The sequence below is a fragment of the Lepus europaeus genome, chromosome 12 (assembly GCF_033115175.1).
Source record: "Lepus europaeus isolate LE1 chromosome 12, mLepTim1.pri, whole genome shotgun sequence".
NCBI lineage: Eukaryota > Metazoa > Chordata > Mammalia > Lagomorpha > Leporidae > Lepus > Lepus europaeus.
Genome location: NC_084838.1, coordinates 58,528,207 through 58,551,610, shown reverse-complemented (window position 1 = coordinate 58,551,610; position 23,404 = coordinate 58,528,207). Strand labels below are relative to the sequence as shown.

General features: G+C 40.1%; 1 protein-coding gene across 24 annotated transcripts in view; it reads right to left on the bottom strand.

Moving 5' to 3' along the window:
* BNC2 (basonuclin zinc finger protein 2) overlaps window positions 1-23,404 on the bottom strand; it is a 454,605-nt gene that overhangs the window by 317,424 nt on the left and 113,777 nt on the right. For 20 of the 24 annotated variants that reach the window (XM_062208177.1, XM_062208178.1, XM_062208176.1 and 17 more), the window contains one exon: window positions 1,147-1,272. The exons of the other annotated variants lie outside the window; for them this stretch is intronic. In XM_062208177.1, the coding sequence (XP_062064161.1) occupies window positions 1,147-1,272 (126 nt within the window). The remainder of the gene's footprint in view (window positions 1-1,146; window positions 1,273-23,404) is intronic. 24 annotated transcript variants of the gene reach the window in all.

Below are 23,404 nucleotides of genomic sequence, written 5' to 3'. Positions count from 1 at the left end.
ACAGAACACGTGTCTTTACGTAAAGGAATATGAAAAACAGACTGAGGGTGGGGTGATGAAGTGGGTATTTATGCATTAAGTATTTAGGTATGACCATGAAAGTTGTAAGGATTATAAAGATAATATCATTTTTTAAAATTTACTTCCTTCTAATGTCTAGGGACCAGCAAGTTTGCAGCCTAGTAAAGAAGTCTTAATAATAGTGTAAATTACTCTCAGAAAGGGTGGTTGAGATTCCCAAACACCCAAGAAAAAAGTGTGTCAGGACAGGGCTCAACACTTTACAAAATTATTTTAAAAATCCATTACCACCCTTAAAGTGGTAAAAAGCAACATTATTACTGAGAAACCCTTATAGGCAATGCACAACCTAAAAAGTAAATTTTAAAAGTGAAATAACCATACACTTAAAGTTTCAAAAATCTTTATAAAACCAGGTTATAATATATACCTGTATAAATGGAAAAATGTTGAAACAAAGAAAATTTCAATGAACTTATAGGTTGTTGTCAAAATTAAAAAACCCTGAAGATGATGAAAACCCCATTAACAGCAAGTTTAAAATAGGAAAAAATAGCAGGTAGCTTAGGAGGTCTGAATAGTGATTACTATTGGTGGCGAACAGTGTCTGGGGAGAGGCACAGTATAGCTTTTTAGGCATAGGCAATGTGTCCATCTAACTGGGGGACCCGATGTGTTCATTTTGTGAAGATTTACTAGGCTGTACCACCCTTAAGACTTGTGCACAGTTCTCTATGTATGTCACACTTCAGTTCTCAACATTTACTACCACTATTATTAATAGTACTCTGGTACTACTAAAAATACTGATAACAAGAAGTGATTCCCAGAGACTTGTCTATGAAAGATAAAGGAAAAGAAAAAGAAGGGGTGGGGAAAAGAGTAGTCAAAATAGGGCAGACACTTTATCACAGTAAAAATCACTGGGAAAACCCCCACTAATCTACTGCTTGCAGCAATTTCCTCAGAGGTAAGGCATGTTAGGAAGCAAGTGAGTACGCAGTGTCATGGAGTGAGGATGAGTGAGAAAGACAGTGGGGGGGGGGGGGTAATGAGGTGAGACATCATAACCATGCAGCGAAAGCACATCAGTGTGTCCAAGTGACTTAAACGTAGACAACGTACCTCAGCTTGGGAAGTGTCAACCCCATAACATGGGACCTTGAAAGGCGCTGGCCAGTCTTGTTCACTAAGCCTGTCCTCTGATTTGCAAGCAAGGCTACGTGGAGGTGGAGTGGGCACAAAGCGTGCCTGTTGAGAGAGTGGGAGAGGAAATTACATATACCATACAGACAGCATCACTTAGAAACACTGCATACATCAACACAGATTAAAAAACAAAACACAACTGCAGCTATAAACTCCTCTGACCACCCAAACACATTCTCCCCCCAGAGGGAACAGTTTCTAAGGCTGACAACAGCCAACAGTTAAATAAATAAACCCTGGAGAAAATAAACGCAGCCAAGTGAGAATAACTGAATAATTAGCTAATTGATAATTAATATGCTTTTGTCCTGAACAGCTCAATTTCTTATTCCTTTTTTTCTCACTTTAATTATAGAGTCAGCTTAAATGTTTTTAGCCATCATTAGGGAATACTAGTCAAGGCCCAACTTGGTAAGATGCTATGGGTAACACAAATGTTAGGACACATTTATATTTTCTGCACAGAAGTTTACAATCTAGGGGCCAGGGGTGGGACACAGTGGGTTAAACCACTACTTTGGACGCTGGTATCCCACATCCAAATACAGGGTCCTGGCTGCTCTGCTTCTGATCCAGTTTCCTGCTAACGCACCTGGGAAAGCAATGGAAGGTGACCCAAGTCCTTGGGCCTCTGCCACCCATGTGGGAGATCCAGATGCAATTCTGGGCTCCTAGCTTCAGCTTGGCCCAGCCTGGCATATTGTAGCCATGTGGGGAGTGAACCAGAGGATGGAAGATCTCCCTCTCTGTCTCTGTCACTCTGCTTTAAAATTAAACAAAAACTCTTTTAAAAAAAGTTTACAGTCTAGCCCTAAGATAAACCATGAACCAACACCATCTTAATAAAAACAGAACGTGATAAGAGAAAACAGCAGAGGAACTCTATATGACCCGGGAAAAAGAGATTTCCTTCCAGCCAGTGGTAAAAGAAAGCTTCTACGCTGAGACAGCCCTTACTCTGGCTTGAAGCACCAATACTATTCCTAAAGAAGTGATACCACTGGACCAGAATAAAGAACAAATGACAGGACAGATGGTCACCAGGCACAATGATAATAGGCAGGTCCTGTACCCCATCGTGAAGAGCTGCAAAGTATTCCAACTATCAAAATTCTGAAAACTTCAGAATAGCAACATGGTATGATCATTATTATGTTCCTATAAGTTTTACTAATGTGTAACAGAAGTGAAACAATCAGTTAGGAAGCTATTAGAATGCAGTTGGTAAATTGCTTTTAATCGGGCTGGGGGAAGAAGAATAAAATATAAAAGACACTGTGAAGATAACTAATCAAGGAGATAAGAATGATTGACAAGATGTTGATAACAAATGAGAAGAGTCGATGATGACACTAAGGCTTCCATCAACAGGGGTGGGGATGGGGGATTTGTAGGAATAGAGGGTGTCCAACAGCATGTTATGCGGATGACTAGGCAATGAGAAAGGTTCAGAAATAGATAATGGAATTAGAAGACCACAGATCCATTGACACAGACTTGTCACAAGAGGAACAGATGGTGCCCAAGGTTGGCATCTTGCAGGACACATGATTATTAGGGGAGAAGACAGAAGATCCAGTGTTGACAGAAACATCATGATTGTCCAATGTTCTGAATAATAAGGAAGACAGTGTTTACAGGAGGTAGGATGGTCAAGACTTCTAAAAGTTCTAAAAAAAAAAAAAAATTACTATTCTTAGGGTGTACCAAAACCAAATGGAATTGTAAATAATAAGAACAAAACAGAATGCATGGGAATGATAAACACCAAAATCAAAATGGTGCTAAGGAATGCAGGGTCGGTAGTAAGAGGGACTGACGGTGTCTGGTACAACAGAATTTAAACAGGGATCCAACACGCTTCAGATGTGTTTGTACTTTATCAGATCTTAAGTTTGAGTAAACAGGTATTCAGTGTACCATTCTCAACATATATCTGTGGCTGAAATATTTTATATTATATATCACAAGTGAAGTATCTTAGTAGCCTGACAGATACATAGACTCCGTATACCAGAGGAGTTAAGAAGCAAGCAAACTATGGCCGGCGCCGTGGCTCAATAGGCTAATCCTCCGCCTTGCGGCGCCGGCACACCGGGTTCTAGTCCCGGTCAGGGCACCGATCCTGTCCCGGTTGCCTCTCTTCCAGGCCAGCTCTCTGCTGTGGCCAGGGAATGCAGTGGAGGATGGCCCAAATTCTTGGGCCCTGCACCCCATGGGAGAACAGGATAAGCACCTGGCTCCTGCCATCGGAACACCGCGGTGCGCCGGCTGCAGCGCGCCTACCGCGGCGGCCATTGGAGGGTGAACCAACGGCAAAAGGAAGACCTTTCTCTCTGTCTCTCTCCTGTCCACTCTGTCTGTCAAAAATTAAAAAAAAAAAAGAAACATAAAAAAAGAAGCAAGCAAATTATAAAGACAAGAAGCAGAAAGATAAACATTCCTTGGAGAAATTCTACAAAGGAAGCAGGTAAAGGAAGAGAAAGGTGGCCTGAAAAGTTAGCAAGGCCTAGGAGAAGCTGTGTTGGTGAGTTGACAGTTTGCTTTTCACTACAGGGAAATAAGAGTCAATCACAGACAAAGGGGATGATGCCAACAGAGAAAAGGATATTGAAGATCTAAGCCAGAGGGAAAATGATATAGAAGGGTCCTAGGAGAGAATGTGATCAAGAACACAAATGAAAAGGGTGCCCCTAAAGGGATAAAAAAAAACCCCACTTTTTATCAGAAACTAAAGGTAACAGAGAAAGAAAGACTTCTGTGATTAAGAAATACATGTATTAAGAGTACTTATGTTGGGGCAGGTGCAGTGGCATAGTTAAGCCTTCGCCTGCAGTAGTGGCATCCCTTTGGGTGCTTGTTCAAGTCCCAGCTGCTTCATTTCTGATAAAGCTCTCTGCTGATACATTTGGGAAAGCAGGGGAAGATGGACCAAAGTGTTCAGACCCCTGCACCCATTCGGAAGACCCAAAGAAGCTTCTGGCTCCTGGCTCCGGATTGGCTCAGTTCCAGCCATTACGGCCATATGGGGAGTTAACCAGTAGACGGAAGCCCTTTCTTGTTGTCTCTCCCTCTCTGTCTGTAACTCTGCCTCTAAATAAATAAATAAATCTTAATTTAAAAAAAGAGTATTTATGTTAGAAAATCAAGTTAGTACCCATTCCTTATACTAAATGGTACATCTGTTCAAAGACACAGAGTATATAAATTTTTGGTAGTCATGGGACAACCATGTAAATGCTCAATAAGTGATGGCTATACAGAAGAAATTATCATCCAGAAAAGAAAAAAGGCTGAAATCAAGGATCACAAGAGCATAGAACAGGTTTGGTCCAATAGGATGAGGTTAAGTGAAACTCTAGATCAATAAAGAATGAATAAAAGAATTAGCATACAGCAGAAAGAACTCAAACCCTGGTTCTTAAAATTGCATGAGATATAACAATTCAACTGGGTTCAAGAAAATATAGTTCAGAGTTCCCAGTTTGGGAAGTGGAATACTTAGAACCAGCAAGGAGTTCTTAAAGCAAAGAAAAAAAATGCCTCATTCTAAAAACATACTCCCTAATAGGCAATAGCACATTATACATCATTGTCGTTACACCACATTCCCATAGCGGGCGGTTCTCATACAGAAAATTGAAACACTGAAAACTGAATTTGGATGAAATTATTTAATCTTTAAGTATCCCACCATTCTAAACATTTATTATGTAGAGTTTTTCAATGTCTGTGAATTTATTCCTGGCTAAGGAAATTCCCCAAGGTGAACAAAAATCAAAATACTTTAAGCCATGTCACTTAGGAGATTTGAATGAAGGAGTAGGTGATGTGGAAGAATGTCACTATGCTAACACACGAGACAGAGCTGAGGAGAGCCAAGTTCCACTCCTTGTTGCCTGATTCCTGTCTCCAGATACAAAGCCACACCAACTCTCTGCCCAATTAACAAGGCCCACATGAGCAGAAACCTGCAATTTTCATCCAGAGTCCTTCTCCGGGAGAAGGAATCGATGGGCTCCATCACCTGGCCAGTATTAGCATTATCTCAGGGACATGGACAAAGACATTCATCTGCTGGCCTGCCAGCCCGGACAGCTGCCTTCCTAACAGTAGGGACCACTGTCCAAGCAACCTGTCACAGAGCTTTATAAAGCAGCATTAATACTGTGGGCCAAAATGACATTGATCTTTGAGCTTTGTGGTCTCCAGTTGTCAACAGTGCATTATAAAACCAATACTAAATACTTTATAAACAGGTTTCCCTCAGTGTATTAGAAAAACAGTGCATATTTCATGCCCCATAGTTAGGTAGCCACATATCCATCAGACTAATAAATTATTTATTAGGTACTCAGAAGTGCAATAAGAGTCAATAAACTAACTTCTGGATACTTATAAGCTACCATTTCACTGGAAATTGTACCTGAGTGAGAAAACTATCTCACTAGCTGAAATATCCCAGTTCTCTCAAGTGCGCCATTAGAAAGAAGCATAGGTCTCCTAAGTAGGATGCAACAAAAATCCCTAGGCCCTGCAAACAGTCTAAGTTATTGAATTCACAAAGAAAGCACCACCTAACCTAATCCCATGCTTGTTTCCTTTCTCTTGTATCTACCATCCTTGGACACAGCTCAGAGAAACGAAAAATTGGTGGAAGCATTCTTAACACACCCTGAGTCAGGCCAGATGGCAACTACCACTAACAGTCTACACTTGATATCTCCAGAGAAACTACACAATGACTTGAGTGTCCAAGCTTCCTACTGCATGCACAGTCTGGAATTTGGAATTTATGAATGTTAGGGTTAGAGTTGCATTTTTTTTTTCTATTTTTGGTTAAAGCTCCCAAGGCTGTAGACACCCCCATGATACAGTCCCTGGTGCCCAGTCCAGTATCATCAAGCATTCTGTTCTCGGGCCCACCCCTCTGAAAGAGGACCTTCTGTTCTAGAACATATTCCAGCTCTTGAGGAAGGAATTTCTTCAGCCAGGAGTTAATTCTCCAACTATCAGAGGCGTGGACCTTTGTGTAGTATTGTGGGTGCCATGGTTTCGCATGTTGGCCACATTAATACCAGAGAGCAAGCATCTGTAACCCACAGCTGTGTGTGCGCCAGCCCCAAAGCACCCGCAAGGCTGATGCCAACGCAAACCACTCTTCCCATCCCACATCTGAACCACACTGGTTTTCTGCAGGAGCCAGGGGCTGAGATATAGTCCTGAAAATGAAGGTTTGGGGTTCTTTCCATTCACTAGAGGGTACAGAGCAGAGTGTTGAGAAGAATCCTGCTAGAGGAACTGGCTCTTCCCCATCACGTGCCCATTCCACACCAAGTGAATAACCTGTAAAGAGGTTTATGATGGAAAGGATGATCCAGAATCCCCCTGGGAAAACCTAAATGGATAAATATATAGAATTTTTCCCACCCTGTTTTTTGTTTCCTGTGTTAGTGTTACCCCTATAGAGCTGGAGTTTTTGCAGTTGAAAAATATTTGAAAAAACAATTACATGGGTAGGAAAAAGAAATGGAAATAAAGGAGAAATATGAGACTTGATTTGACTTGATTTCACATCACTCTCTTAACAAGACCTCCCTAAAGCATAGAAATAATGGAAGCTGATGTAAAAACATAGGACAAGCCCATTCTTTTATATTATTTTTGCTACTACAACCACTACAGCTAAGATGATTATTCATATTAATGAGCTTGGTATGTAGACAAACTATAAAAGACACAGTCTCTGACCTCAAGTACTTATCACTGTCTTTTGGGATTTATTCCTCCTGCTAGATTTACTTTTATTCTTCATACACTTGCCCAGAGGAAGTGATCATCACTCAGGACTTGGAGCATTTCCACGGGTGGGGTTTAAATATGGCAAGGCGAAGAAAGAGAACTTTTGCCCTTGGACACAGACAATGTTGGCCCCAAAGCTCAGGATGTCTAGTTTGTAGCAAAAAGAAACTCCCTGTGAAATTTTTACATAGTCTCACCGAGCTTTATCAGAAAAATCGTATAAAGTATGAAAGCATATAGTGCTCCAGTGCTTCATTACAGCAAGCACACACATATGCACAAATCCTAGCACCCTACACTACAGAGCCAATATTAGACAATGGTCTCTACCTAGGCTTTACATTCAGTTACTTAGACTTTGTGTGTGTGTGTGTGTGTGTGCTTCTAGCACATGCAGTGAGAGAGATCCTAGAGGTCAAGTCTGCAGAGGTTGCTCGGGTCTGAATACCTGAAGAAACTTTTCCTAATCATATGACTAAAGCAAGTTACTTAGTCAAAATTCTTCATCTCAAATGAAAATAACAGTGCCAATTCACTGAACAGTTACGAAGAGGAACTATTTTGATTACTGTGAAAGATTTAGAAGAGTCCCTACACATAAGCACTCAATAAACATTAGTTGCTTTATATTTACATGTGTAAAAAGAGATTTCCAACTAGGAGCCCACAGACATATTTTGAGATTTCTAAGTCTGGCCCTCAGATATATTTTGATTGGCTCCCTAAGAGAGTGTGTATGAATGTGCATGTGTGTTTAATTAGTGGCAACATGTAAAATTCAAGACATTTTAAATTAAAATATGGATTTCCAGGGCACAGGGAGAAAGAAGCAAAGGGTGAGGTGTTAAGGACTAAGATGTGGTAACAGAAATCCATGTTTCTTCACAACAGCACTCAGCAGAGAAGCTACTCCTGCTAGCATGTGCTCTTGGATAGGTAGTCTCAACACTTTGCACTGCATTAAACCCTGCCTGTTTGTTTCAATTCCATTATTTGCCTGGCCACTACAGCCATCTGAGTTTGTGAGATGCCCTATAAGTCACTTTGCATTCATCTAAAATACATGAAGAATTCATTCACATATAAATGAAAGTCATATTTAAATAAAATGCCAAGTAACAAAGATGTCTTCTGTTATCACTACCTCTGATAAAAATAACACTGAAATGTATTACATTCTTTTTATTTTCCTAAACCTTATATTAGTAATATATATGTAATATATATATATATATTTATACACACACATATATATGTACTTATGTGCATGTATATACAATGAGTGAATAAACTATATCAGGGCCTTGTGTACAATTACATTCATGAGCATTGTGACAGCTACTTTAGTCACAGTAGTTTGCAAACATATTTGCTTTTAACCAGGGGAGACCTTTTAGAAAAAAAAGTGCTAATACTGAATATGCAAGATAAGAAGTATAAAGCCTGACCCCCTTGGCCTCCATAGCCTGAGACCAGAGGCTGTCTAAAAAATTCTAGAAAACTAATCTTATTGGACTGTTTTTATATAGTCAAGTACTGAGGCAAAGTCAAAAAATGAGTTGAGGGAAGAGCCTGGACCATTTTTCAGGGCTTGGGTCTCCCAAACTCCTTTCAGATTGAAGTTAAAAGCAATAGCCAAGACAGCTGAGAATCCACTAATTTAAGTAAGCTGCTCTTACTGACTGGTGAGAGCTGTCAACTTTTCAGGAATTTTATAAGCAAGATGATTTCACATTGGTTAACATGAAATGGGCCATGGGGGAAGACTTACCCACAGTAATCAGCAAATAAGATCACCAGAGTTTTCCTGTGCAACCCCAATGCACGAAGTGTTAGAGCATTTACAAGCACACAGGTTGAGATTCTGATGCTCAGCTAAGGAGAGCATCTTCACACGGCACATATGACCAAGTTCATATCCTCGTATTTCTTTCTAGAGATTGAGGCTTCTGATGACAGAACTGAATCTGTGCATACGTGTGAAGTTCTTACTTCGTACAGGACATTGTGGGAGGCTTTATACAAGATACAATTATATATGCAATTTTATAAAAGATGGCAGCATTCTGAGCTCTTAAGGAATCATTCTAGATAGACAAACAGTCAGGGAGATGTTAATCTGTAATTTATGGCACACGTGTTTTATGCCAGGTACTGTGCAAAATATAAAATATTTTCTCATTTGTTCTTCACAGGTCCTATGAGATGGTATTATTATCCTCATTTTACAAATAAGGAAATTGAAGCTAAAAGAGTTAAGTCACTTGGCCACAGTCTTGCATTAAATGTCAAAGTGGGAATTCATAACTAAGTTTGTTCAATTTCAAAACATGTACTCATCCCAATATCCTGAATTACCTCTCCAGGTATCTACCCTTTTAGATAAACTCTTTCTTTAAAAATTGCTGCATATAAACCCATGTTTTTGTATGATATTTTACTGATAATTGTAATTTTTCATTTAGAAGTTCCATGAATATTTAGTGACACTTTCCAAAATTTCTCAGGGCTTGGAAGCTCTATTTGCCCTGAGATGGGGAGGGAACCTACATGAATACTGTTGTTTTAAATTCAACAATCTACTACTTGACCCTTTTGTCACTAGCTGTAATTAACTTATCACGTATCTAATATCTGCCTTCTTCCCACTTCTAGAATTTGCTATTTTACTATGAGCCTTTCCAAAGAAATATTACATAGTCATTAGGAAAAAATGAGAAAATGTAGTAAGTACTGATAAGGAACACTGGGGCCGGCGCTGTGGCACAGCGGGTTAATGCCCTGGCCTGAAGCGCCGGCATCCCATATGGGAGCAGGTTCGAGACCCGGCTCCTCCACTTCCAATCCAGCTCTCTGCTTTGGCCTGGGAAAGCAGTGTAAGATGGCCCAAGTCCTTGGGGCCCTGCATCCATGTGGGAGACCCGGAAGAAGCTTCTGGATCCTGGCTCCTGGCTTCAGATTGGTGCAGCTCTGGCCATTGTGGCCAATTGGGGAATGAACTAGTGGATGGAAGACCTCTTTCTGCCTCTCTTCTCTCTGTGTAACTCTTTCAAATAAATTTTAAAAAATGATAAGGAACACTTTTTTTTTTAAAAGATTTATTTATTTATTTGAAAGGCAGAGTTACAAAGAGGCAGAGGCTGAGAGAGAAAGGTCTTCCATCCGCAGGTCTGCTCCCCAAACGGCAGCAACAGCCAGAGCTGGGTAGATCCGAAGCCAGGAGCCTGGAGCGTCTACTGGGTCTTTCACATAAGTGCAGGGGCCCAAGCAGTTGGGCCATCTTCCACTGCTTTCCCAGGCCATAGCAGAAAGCTAAATCAGAAGTGGAGCAGCTGGGACTCAAAGAAGCACCTATATGGGATGCCAGCACTGCAGGTGGTGGCTTTAGCTGCTACACCACAGCACTGGCCCCAAGAAACACTTCTTAAAAATCATTAGAATGGTGAGAATGGTGCCCGCACTGTGGCATAGTAGGTTAAGCCTCTGCAGTGCCATAGATGCTGCACTTCTGATCTAGCTCCCTGCAAATGTGCCTGGGAAGGCAGTGGAAGATGACCAAGTGCTTGGGCCACTGCACCCACATGGGAGACCCGGAAGAAACTCCTGGCTTCAGATCATCTTAGCTCTGGCTGTTTTGGCCATTTAGGGAGTGAACCAGCGGATGGAAGACCTCTCCCTCTCTCTCTAACTCTGCCTCTCAAATAAAAAAAAAAAAAAAATCATGAGTAAAAGGTGAGATGCAGAAGAGTAAATACAGTACACTACCATTCATGTAGAAAGGCAGGAGAGGCTCAGCGAAGCGGGGAGGGGAAGTACGGAGGGGTCCTAAACACTTCTCTATTTATGTTAAGCTGTTTACAGAAATACTTTTAAGAATATAATAAACAGATTGCCTCTGAGGAGGGATGGGAAATTTGTCTTCTCTGTATTAGACTCTATACTCTTTTATCATTGTTTACAATGTGTGTGTACTAGCAATTAACACAATGAAAAATTTAACAAACAACCAAATACTTTTAAGGTTCTTAGTAAAACCTGAGCAAAACCTGAGGGCTATGAACTTTAGACCTTCAGTATCTAAGCCTGGAGACTGTTTCGTCTTTCTTGGATGCTCAAAGCACCATTTTTGCCTGGATCTCTACTGGGCTCACGTGAGCACAGTGTTAATAGTCAAGACCAGACCCTCTAATTTCACCTGACTTACAGTGTAGTTGGAGAGACTTATAAGCACATGGGGTTAATGAAAGATGTAAATAAATGTTCTCTCATACCACAGCAGAAGTGCCACAAGTCAGTACATGTGTTTTTAGCTATTCTACTTCCAGGAGCACAAACAATTTGGCCAAAAGAGGGATATGGGTAGATCGTGGGCTAAACAGACTTACTGTAAGGCAAAGAGAAGACAGTAAATAAAATGGGCAGGGAAGCACAATAAAAGTCAGTATAAGAAAGCACTGTTCCTTAGGTAGATGAAAAGTATGAAATTACAGAGAAAAGATACAGGCAAACTGCAGAAACCTTAAAAATTGGACTTTCAGTTCCTGAACAGAAAAGTGAAATAATGAAAGTTGTGTTTCATCCAGGAAAAGTATGCAGGCTATATCAAAAGAGAGAGACACCTGAGGCAGGAGTGTTCAATTATGGGATTTGCCTGAATTCTCATGTTTCCCTAGAAGGTACAGAAGATCCAAGAGCTAGGACATCTGCTGGTGTTGTATTTGTCCATTCTGCCTTGAAACATAAGGAAGTACACAGTATGCACTAGCAGAAAATGGACAGTCTTTCATAGAACACAAGGGGTTAACTAGGCAAACGTGAGAAAACAGTTTTTCAGAGTTTTTTTGTTATTTAGTCTCTGGAAGAACTGATGCCTAAATGAGTTTTAGCTTTGAGGGAGCAAACTAAGTCAAAGAAAACTAAGAATTCCACGGAAGGAGAATGGTGGAGGAGGGCACTCCTAAGACTAAGCCTTAATCATGTACATTTTGTACAGTTTCACAGAAAGACGGGTCAGTACATTGCTATCTACAGTAAAAATACTCCTAAGGCTGGTGTTGTTGTTCAGCAGGTTACGCTGCTGCCTATGATGCCAGCATCCCATACAAGTGCAGGTTTGAGTTTGGGCTGCTCCACTTCCAATCCAGCTCCCTGCTAATGCACTAGGGAAAGCAGCACAAGATGGCCCAAGCACTTGGGGCCCTGCCACCCACATGGGAGGCCCTGACCCTTGTGGCCATTTGGGAGTGAACCAGCAAATGGAAGATATGTCTAGCTATCTGTCTTTCTCTCCCCCTCTCCTCTCTAATTCCACCTCCCAAATAAATAAATCTTTTAAAAAATAAGAATATCCATCTAAAATATTTTCTGAAAATTATATTCTAACTGGCAGCTCAACCAGCAACACAAGGCTTTGCCACTCACCTCTGGGCTGCCCCTCTCACTTCCTTTCCGGTACCCACTGCTTTTGCCTGGAATGAAAGACATGCTGCCTATGGTGTAGATATTTGACAAGGGGATCACCTATTCATATCGGATGGGAATGGGCACCTCTCCAGAATGCCTGGCATACCCAATCAGCAATTCAAGTGCTCTCTCAAATCTTTCAATGTTGCTCTAGAATCTTTCAGAATTCTGCAACTGAATAATCCTTCTTATTTGCACCCAAACTGAGGATCTCTTAATTTAACCATCATATATTCTTGACAAAACAGTGGCCTGCCCTATTTTACATTTTTGTTAATGGACAATTAAGCTTCCCACTCAAGGATACAAACATGCCTGTTTCACCCTCACCCTGACCCTCTTACCACGTTCAGCCTGCCGCCTCGTACTTGAGGGTGTTCAAGAAATTTAGCAGAATGAATGAACACTGGATCAATAAATGAATGATTACAATGACTGAGGAGCTCCCAAGCTAGGGAAATGTGTCTAGGGCAGCATCCGTTGCCTGTTCACTCAGTAGCTACTCCTGGCATTGCCAAATAAGCACAGAACTCTTCAGATCTGCCCATCCCAGCTTCTCAAAGCATTCACTATCACTCTGTCAAAAGTCACCTACGAGATGAAACATATCCATTATCCCTGAAGAATGCTTTATATTTTTTAGGTTTCAAGTTGGTATGATTTAAAAGGCTTTTCCAGGTAAGCCCAACATTAAAAAAAAAAAAAAAAAAAAAAAAAAAAAAGCATTGCTAGGTGCAAACTTAGTCCAGTACTATGAGAATTTACTTATAAAATAGCCTCTCCTGTTGCATTTAAACTCGGTAAAGATGCCTGCTACACTGCTATCGTCAACACCTGAATAACGGATTAAAAAACGGAAAAGCAGCACCTCTATCTATCTCCACAATCTCTTCAGCACATAGTGCTAAATGCTTTTGAGGAAAACAAGGCACCGTATTGTATGAAGGGATCAGCAATGGAATCACTCAAGAAAAGTCTCTCTGATCTCTGATCTCGTTCAAGAAATCTTTCTCGCTCCCAATTCCCTTGCATACCAGATTTATTTTTCTCAAAACAAAAATGAACATCAAACACTGTGAAAAATCATAAATCATATCAAAAGTCATTAACAATTTTCCTAGAAATAAAAATTTACTCAAGGCACACTCCCAACCACAATACTATGGCTATATTTTAATGATTTTTTTTTAAAATTTTCATTTTGATAAGTTTATTCCATTTTTAACGTACTGTCATTTGAGTCTGAAGGCAAAATGTATCTCTAAGAATACTGTTAGAAACTACATTTTTTAAGAAATAACGTTAGAGACCTAACTTTATTCACATTGTCATATTTTGGGTCCCCACCCTCCAAAATAGTAGCTAAATGGGAAGGATTAACATTTCAGATGCTAAGCTGTGTCAGCATTTTTTGTTTCATTACGTTCTATTTTACTAAACTTCATAAACAAATACAAACTTTTATAAAAAATGAGTAGCTGCAAAAAAAAAATGAGTAGCTGCAATTTCAAATGCTTTGGTTATATTTTGAAGAGCTCATAGCCTACTACTTTAAATACGATTAATATCACCTGAAACTTCAGCATCAAGACACATTTAGACTGTGTCTTTATGATAACCAAACAACTGATCAATGAAGTCAGGGTGTTCGGGAAACAGTAATAAACCAAATGAGATGGTTTCTTCTGTTGCACACAAAACAGCCAGCTGACTGAAAATGTGAATCTGTAGTTTAATCTTAGAACTAAAGTTCTCATACAATCTTAGGGGAAAAGTCATTTTTGCAAATTCCTTGACAATTACTTATTTCAGTGACAATTTCTCAAATGGTCAGCTTTCTTTCTATAAAAACACAATTATACAGGAACCTGTGCACTGTTCCTCTTCTGTGCATTTACCTCCTTCTAAACAAACATACTATCCAGTCAACAAAATCTCAATTTTTTTAAAAAAAGAAACTACAATAACTTGCAGAATTTGTATATAACAAAGAAATTGCAGGAGGCGTATGAGTTGGCAACTCAGCCAAAGTTAAATGTATTCCACATGGTGAGTGGCCAGGGCGCTCTGCAAACTGGTGGAGCAGAGGGAGAATCTGATACTTAGGGCTTCAAAATCAACACAACCTGCGAGGTCTATTCTCAATAGGATTCTGGATGCACATTTTAGTAGTGGTTAAAACTTACGGAACTGCGCAGAGCCAAACGTTATGTGAACATCCCGGGTCAAATATAACATGACACTAATGGTGGGGGAGTAAAGTGGATGACCAGAAACTATATTTTTAACAGATCTCACAGACTCCTATTTTCAATGGTTGTGGGAAAGACAAAACAGAGTCTGAACATTAACAACGGGCTGTTAAGGTAAAGCTTAATCCCAAATGTGTTAGCATAAAACTACCCACTTCAAAAAGATTTGAGAGTATATTTTATTAAATCCTGAAATGCATGTCCTGGTAAATTTCTATATAAATTTGATTTACAAATTCCACTGAAAATGTGCCACAGCTGGCAGAATAAATTACTACAATAAATCATTATTAAATAACTGTAAATCTTGGTAATGACATAATTCCTAACTAAAAAAAAAGTATGCAGAAGTGAACATTCGGTAGAAGAAAAACACTCTTCCCACAGGAAAACAAATTACAAAACTTACCATGCCAACACAACAATATGATTCAGTGACTAAACAGGGAAATAAAATTCACATAAATAGTACTTAAATCTAGAGTGGAGTTGTGTTCACTACTGCATCAAAACAAAGTATATGGCAAGGAGTAACGGACTCAGGTTTTTGACATTAATGATCACACTGCCAATGGGAAAGTCTTGCATGCACAGCTGCATCCAATATTTTGCAAGACAATCAAAACATGTGCTAGGTATCAATCAGCAAGCGCAGTTTGTCCCTTCTCTGAAGCTTCATAAATATTCTTTAAATATAATCTATTTTCCCACCACTACTCTCTCCTCCATATAGAACTCCACCCTAGTTCAAAATAAACTTTTTAGGAGAAAAAAAATATATATGTGCATATATATATGTATGTGTGTGTATAACGTTCTTTTGATGGGTAGCAGATGGGTAGTTATAGTAATCCATTACTTTAGCTATCACTTGAAGTGAATCACTCCAAACGTCTCTGCCTTATTTAGTTCTCCCAAGCTTCCATTTGTCAAAGTACAGACACTTGGTACTCGTGTCCCAACCAACAGGGCTCATGGCTCCAGCCAAGATGAGCTCCAGCAAAGCAACAGGCCCCAGAGTGCCTGCTTACAGCATGTGATTGCTGCGTCTGCCTCTCGGGAAGGGTAAATTATTGACCGACACGTTCACAACAGAAGAACTGAGATAAACCCATTAAAACTGTTAGTCTACCAAATATTTCACACTGACAGTTGGTAAGATTTTGGTCCAAGTCGTCAGTACCTACTCCCGTTTGTATTCATACTTCACTCCAGTCACTAGTCTTCATGAAAGGAAAAGATGTGCCTCAACATTACCACGACTTATTTGTCAAACCCCAGGTGGCAAAAGAGTCTCTGAGCAAGAATTTCCTTCGCTTCCAACAAATGCTGAATTTACCCATATAGGAATCTGATCCAGAAAAGTTGCCCCAACCCAACAAATCTGCAAACTGAAATATCCAATACAATAAATGGCAAAGGTGATCCAAATTTCAGTATAAATCAAGACATATAAATCAAGGGTGGGCATCTGTCACAGCAGGTAAATTGCTACTTGAGACACTCACATCCCATTTGCCTGGTTTGAGTCCCTGCTACTCTGCTTCCAATCCAGCTTCCTACTAATGTGCACCCTGGGAGGCAGCAGGCAATGGCTCTGGTACTTGAATCCCTTCCACCCTTCATGGGACACCTGGATTGAGTTCCAGGCTTCTGGCTTCAGCTTGGCTCAGTCTTGGCTGTTGCCAGCATTTTGGGGAGTGAACCAGCAGATGGAAGATCTCTTTCTATCCCTCTTTCTGCCTTTGAAATAAAAATATTTTTGTGGAGGGGAGGGTCTTTCCTCCCTATATTTCATTTTTCAGTTTATTACAGATACAAAAAGCCTTCCCTTTGGTTCAACATGCAGTAACTGCTTTACCAGGATCATTATTGGACGCATCTTCCCAAGAAGCACTTCCACCTAAGAAGCACATGATTAGATGCATCTACCCACAGTCAGGTATTTCTTCCCAACAAGATACTTCCCCTTCTCCTCCACTTCCAATCCACACAAAGCCATTCTCCACAGATTTCGCACTTTCTCGGGATGGCCAAGCATCTTGGCTATAGCCTCAAAAGCTGATTCATTCCAGACCAAATAAATAAACCAACCAGTAAAAGGATACCTAACTCTGTGAAGAGGAATAAATATCTAAGTTATGTCTGGAAACAACGGAAAACATTCTCAAATAAGCAAAAGTTCAAAAGGAGAACAAAACTGCAGAAATGAACACAATGGCTCACAAGGCAGGCATCGGGAGCATGGAATGGCTGCAGGACAACAGTCAACAGGCAACTCAGAGGCTTTGGAAATCCAGTGGACAGGAAGGAGAAAAGGCTGTTGAGGAGAAACCATCTAAAAGATACACTGACAAACACACAATATAGGATCCTCCAGATCCTAAAAGATACGCTGACAAACACACAAAGGGAGGAGTTTAGGTCTCAGGATGGGGTGACCTAAATTGTTAACCATGGTACCCAGAAAAATGCACTGTGTTATGACTTGTCAGCCACTTACTGATGTTAACCCCGTGATTTGGGGACAAAAGACAAGCCCTCCTCCTTTCTTCACCCCACCTTCCTGCTCACTCAGTAGCCCGGTCTATTCCTAGGCTTCAGTTACCTCTGTCCAGTGATGAACACCACATCCCTACCTTCAGCGTGCATTCCTTGATCCCCAGGGCAGTGTCAATCAGGAATTTCAAACCCACCTCTCCCCAAACCTGCTCCTCCAGAAGTGCCCACCGTAGTAAAGACCATCATCCACATCGAGGAGACTGGGGAGTGATTTTCTCTACTTAAAAAGGGCCATTTTATCCTTCCCCGTGTTTCTTAAAGAGTGTTTCCTTAGAGACATAGTGAATCTCTCTCCTTAACCTAACCTTTGGAGCAAATATAAATTTCCCAAAGGATTAAGCCCAGTATCCTGTTTTTACAATGCAGAGAAATTCCCAATGCCATGTGACAAATCAGCTCTAGATATGTAAAAACCAACTTCTGGGATAAGCTCAAGTGTCTCTCATAAGACATACAGAAGATTGTCACAAGGGGCAGTTTCTTTGTCTCTCAAAGAGATGAGATGTTAATGTTCTTTGTTCTGCTTCTCTGCATAGACTATTGGGGATTTTGTCTTCAACTTTATAGTCACTTTTGAACTATCTTACACACATATAAAGTCTTTTAATGCCTACTCAATAATAAATTGTGTCTCTCTTCTACGTGGGTAAGAATGCACATTTTCTTGGCAGGATTATTTTATTTCTTTAACAACCTCTTACTGCCCCACCAACACTCCACATGTGGTCATTCTCCAGATCCTGCTACGAGATCTCCTAGATACCTCTGGATCCATCTACTCTCCATTGTCCTAGCTACCATCCTGAGACCGACTACCATCTTTTGCCTCCTACTTCAGCTTCTTACATTCACTTCTCCCAGTCCATTCTCCAGATTGCCGCTGAGTTTCTAAAATCCTTTAAGAGGATCCAAAAAGACTTGATCTCTGCCAAGCTAACCAGATTTATCTCTAGAACCTCTGACAGGAATCACAGATTTTCCCTCTGCTCCAGCTATCTTCTCATTGCTTTAAGCCTTTTCTCCTCCTCTTTCCTGAACTTCCCCTGCCTGCACAGTTGGTTTCTTTACTTGGACTAGAGCAGATTACTAACCATTCCTACAATATGTTATACTACTTTCCAGCGGTTGTACTAACCTGTTTAATTTCTATCTCCCTGTAAGTCAATAAACACTATATGGCAGGGTTCTTTGAACCTACATCCCCAGTGCCTAGTACAAACATTTAATAAATACTTCTAATTGAATGTCCCATTATACTAACCAATGGAAGTTAAAAAAAAGCTTAAAAGCTATTTATAAGCATGCAGGTTTACCTCTTTTATTATATGCATTTACTGTGATCTTAAATCTCTTGCTACATGGTATGTATATTGAATTTTGTCAATTGAATTCAAAATAAGAAAGCATTATGTGAAAGACTGAAACTCCCCACCACGACTGCGTTCTGGCCACCACTAGTGCTCAGATTAGCAAGGTGGAGATAGACTCAGTTATGCCTTGGAGTTCCAGTCCAATAAGCCCTTGAACACAACTGTCATGCATAATAGAATTAGAAATGTGAGAAACATCTGTCAAAGCTTGGAAACACTTATTCAGACCTGACATAGCCGCTCCCTTTATGTTTCCCCACCTCACTTCCTCAAAATTCTATCCTAACAATGCCTAATGAAAACAGTATTTCATTTTACTCATTTTTTTCAACAATTACTGAATGCCTACTATATTCCTTGTACAGTGCCAGCACTAGAACTTTTAAAAGCAGTGGTGATGACTCAAGTGAGTTCCTGCCAACCACATGGGAGACCTGGATTGAGTTCCTGACTCCAGCTTAGATCTCCAGCACAGCCCTGGCAATTGCAGGCATTTGGAAAGTCCACTAGCCAATGGGATCTCTCTCTCTCTCTGCCTCCCATATAAATAAATTTTAAAAGTAAAATTAATTCTAACAATTCACAAATAAATAAGTCATATAAATTACTAAGTATTTTATATATAACCAGAGAGCTTTTGTTCCTTTGTAGGATTTAAAGGCTGCTAACAATTACTTTCATCAAATTATACAAATATAAAGGCAGTTGTATTAGTTTTCTATGACAATGATAACAAATCACCACTAATTTAGTAGCTTAACACAACACAAGTTTGTTTCAGTCTGTTGGTCAGAAGTCTAACACAGGTCTCACTGAGCTCTCAAAGTGTCAGCAGGGCTGCAAACCTCTTCAGAGCTCCAAAGGAAAATCTACTTCCTTGGCTGTTTTAAATTCCTTAGGCTGCCTGTAACCCTTGCTTATGGCCCCACTGCTCCACCTTCAAAACGAATAATTTTGTCCTTGACTATTCTTCCATAGTAATTTCTCTCTTTCTGATGATAGCTAGAAAATGTTCTCAAATGTTATTAATTTGTGAGACTATATTTGGGCTTATCCAGATAAGCCAAGATTATCTCCCACTTCGCTCTGAGGGTTCCATATTCACAGGTTCTTAAAACACACACATGCTTAGGAGACTGATATTGTGTTGACTGCACATGGCATGCAAGTCTTTCAGGTTAGCAGTCCCACTGAGAATTCAAACTATTTCTGAATGTCCTGTATGTGAAATCTGCCCATTTCATATGCAGCTAATGTACAATATATCAATCTTATGATCACAATCAAAATCCTTAAATACAGGGCTAATGTTGTAGGGCAGCAGAGCCTGGATCAGAGGCTACTCCATGCTTCCAATTCAGCTTTCTGCTCATGTGCCTGGGAGGTAGATGATGGATTAAGTACTTTAGATGGAGTTCCCAGATCCTGATTTTAACCTGGTCCAGCCCAGGCTATTAAGGTTATTTGGAGAGTGAACAAACAGACGGAAGATCTAACTCTTTCTCTCTCTCTTCCCATCTCTCTCACTATTCTACCTTTCAAATAAATACATCTTTAAAAAGCTTTGAAGTTTCATTTGTCTTGTTTATACTCATAGATGTACAATTAAATATATATTTTCTAAATCATTTAACTTACTTTTCTATGAACGGGAAAAGTGTTTCACAAAGTTTGTATTTATTAAATTCTTAAAGGAATTTGTTTTGATTTTGCCAGTGATAAGTTCCAGGGAACTAATTCACGTATAGTGAAATACAACATTAACTTCATGGTTTACACTTCACACCAAACTGCTTTGCAGAGACATGCACAGGGTATCACTGAAATGGTAACCCAGACCTAATCTCACATTTCCAAAACAGGAAAGATGGGTTTTCATGCAAAATCCCAGCAACTGGAAATGGGACTTATTTCATTAGCTGCCTTTCATTTGTTACAAAAAGTCCTCCCTAGCTCCCCCAAAAGAGAAAGAAATCAAGGACCACACTTGCTTTGTTCAGGGACAGAATGTTTTCTGTAGAGATGTTAAAATGGAATTTCACAGAAAAGTTCAGTTATTTTTAAAACTTATGGGACAGAAAAACCACTGAACAGATTTTTAACTGCAGAAATCTTATCATTTTGATAGAATGTAAGTTTTCAAACTGAAAAGGAAATTACCAGTATCAGTATGAATCAGCACTAACGTCCCTCACAACACACAGGTAGGAAAAAGAATACTAAACAAAACTTAAAAAACTTCAAGATAACAATCATCCTTAACAATGCCATTTATGTATAATTTGGTTTTATTGTTATAGATTTTAAATCTATGAAGGCAATCCACAATCACATTTAAAGTTAGAACATAAATATTATAGAAGAGCTCAATTTTTGGAGAAGAAATTTTTGTTTTTTTAAAGATTTATTTATTTGTTTGAAAGAGAGTTACAGAGAGGTAGAGGCAGGCAGAGAGAGAAAGTCATCTTCCATCTGCTGGTTCACTCCCCAGATGGCCACAACGGCCGGAGCTGCACTGATCCGAAGCCAGGAGCCAGGAGCTTCTTCAGGGTCTCCCATGTGGGTGCAGGGGCCAAAGGACTCGTGCCATCTTCCACTGCTTCCCCAGGCCATAGCAGAGAGCTGGATTAGAAGTGGAGCAGCTGGAATTCAAACCAGCACCCATGTGGGATGCTGCACGGCAGGTGGCAGCTTTACCCACTATACCGCAGTGCTGGACCCAGGGAAGAAACTCACAAGACCTAAGTATTTTCTGAATTTTATTTGAAATGAGAACATATTATTTTTATAACAAGAAAAACCGATAATGATTCTTCCATGGCGGGAAGGCAGGACAGGACAGAGTCCTAACAAAGATCATCTAAGTTCACCATCAAGGCTCTGCTTCACTTTACAACGAAGGCGGCAAAGACAAATTCAATGTAACCTCCTCAAGTGACAAGCAGTTATCAAAGTACCTTCACTGTTGAGCGACTCTCAGAAAATGTACACATTACTTGATGAATTTTAAATTGCTAACGTGTTTAATAATTTCTACATCTACATTTTGGGTCTAAATTGGGCATTCCCAATAGGGGTAAAAATTTAGATATTAAAATGGTTTGTGTTCCCTCGAAGTTCAACCCTGCACAGGGTGTTTGGTGCACGAGTTCAGATGCCACCTGAGACACCCACATCTTCTATCAGAGTAGACTCGAGCCCTAGCCCTACTTCTGATTCCAGCTTCCTGCTAACGCACATCCTGGGGAGGTATCAGGTATTTGGTTCCCTGCCACCCATGTGGGAGATCCAGATGGAGTTCCTGGCTCAAGGCTTCAGCCTGTTCCATCCCTGCTGTTGCAGGTGTTTGGGAATGAATCAGCAGATTCATTTCTTTTTCTGTCTGTCTCTTTCTCTCTCTCTCTCCCACACACCTATACCTCCCTTCTCTACCTTTCAAGGAAATAAAAATAAGTTAAAATTTTTTTTGTAAATTTCAGTTCTGATGGACAAAATCCTATTCTTTAGAATTACAATGGTGTTAGAAGTGGTGGTTTGGACAAACTTTCTACAGGGGATTCTCAGGCCATGACAGTGGGGAAAAAAAACAAGCTGAGAAGTATTTGAATACAGGATAAAGCCAAGCCTCGGTATCAACTATACAGATATGAATGCTAAGGGATCCCTGATAATCTGCTTCAAACCCATCTCCCACAACTCCAGCCTCTACCGGTTCTAAGCATCTCCAAGGATCACCCAGTTAGACCATGCAGGAAATAAAGAAAAATCTTAACAGTCCATTAAGTCATTTATGAACTCCCCAAGAGGCATACCTCACCAGAGGAGAAGGCGGCATGGGAAATTACTTCAAACTCTGCTTGAACTCTAATAAAAATGAAGTTGCTGACATGAAATTTGGGAATGGAAGGGGAACAAGGGAATAAAAATTGGGTACTGCAGCATCTTTCCAGAGAGACAGAGAGAGAGAGAGAGAGAGAGAAATAAAAGATAGCTTTGTACAAAATTTTCTTAACTCTGATGACATTTACGAATTTTCACGTTGGTATAAAAAGATAAAGAAGAAATACTTCAGATATAGAGCAAGCAATAGACAGCCAAAGTTTAAAAGATAATTTTACTTATTTTACCCTCAATTCTGAAAAGTTAATATCCATAGCAACTAGATGTCCCTGATGTTCTACAACAGTCCCAATTTCATGTAAGTATATTCTTCCCCACTGCAAAAAATATTCTTAAATACAAAACCACGATCTAAGATTTTCTATATAAATCCATACCAGAAAACTCTTCTTATGTCCTAATGCTTTTGAGGGGAGCTAAGTCAGTAAAGCAAATCATTCCACTCAAATTAAAAAGCAATATAATGGGGCCAGTGCTGCGGTGCAGCCAGTAAAACCATCTCCTGCCATGTGGCCATCCCATATGGGAGCCACTTCAAGTCCTGGCTGCTCTTCTTCTGATCCAGCTCTCTGCTGTGACTTGGGAAAGCAGTGGAAGATGACCCAAGTCCTTGGACCCCTGTACCTGCGTGGGAGACCCACAAGAATCTCCTGGCTCCTGGCTTCAGATCAGCGCAGCTCCGGCCATTGCAGCCATCTGGGGAGTGAACCAGCAGATGGAAGATGACTTACTTTCTCTCTCTCTCTCTCTCTCTCTCTCTCTCTCTCTCTCTCTCTGCCACAGCCTCTCTGTAACTCTGCCTTTCAATAAAATAAATCTTTAAAA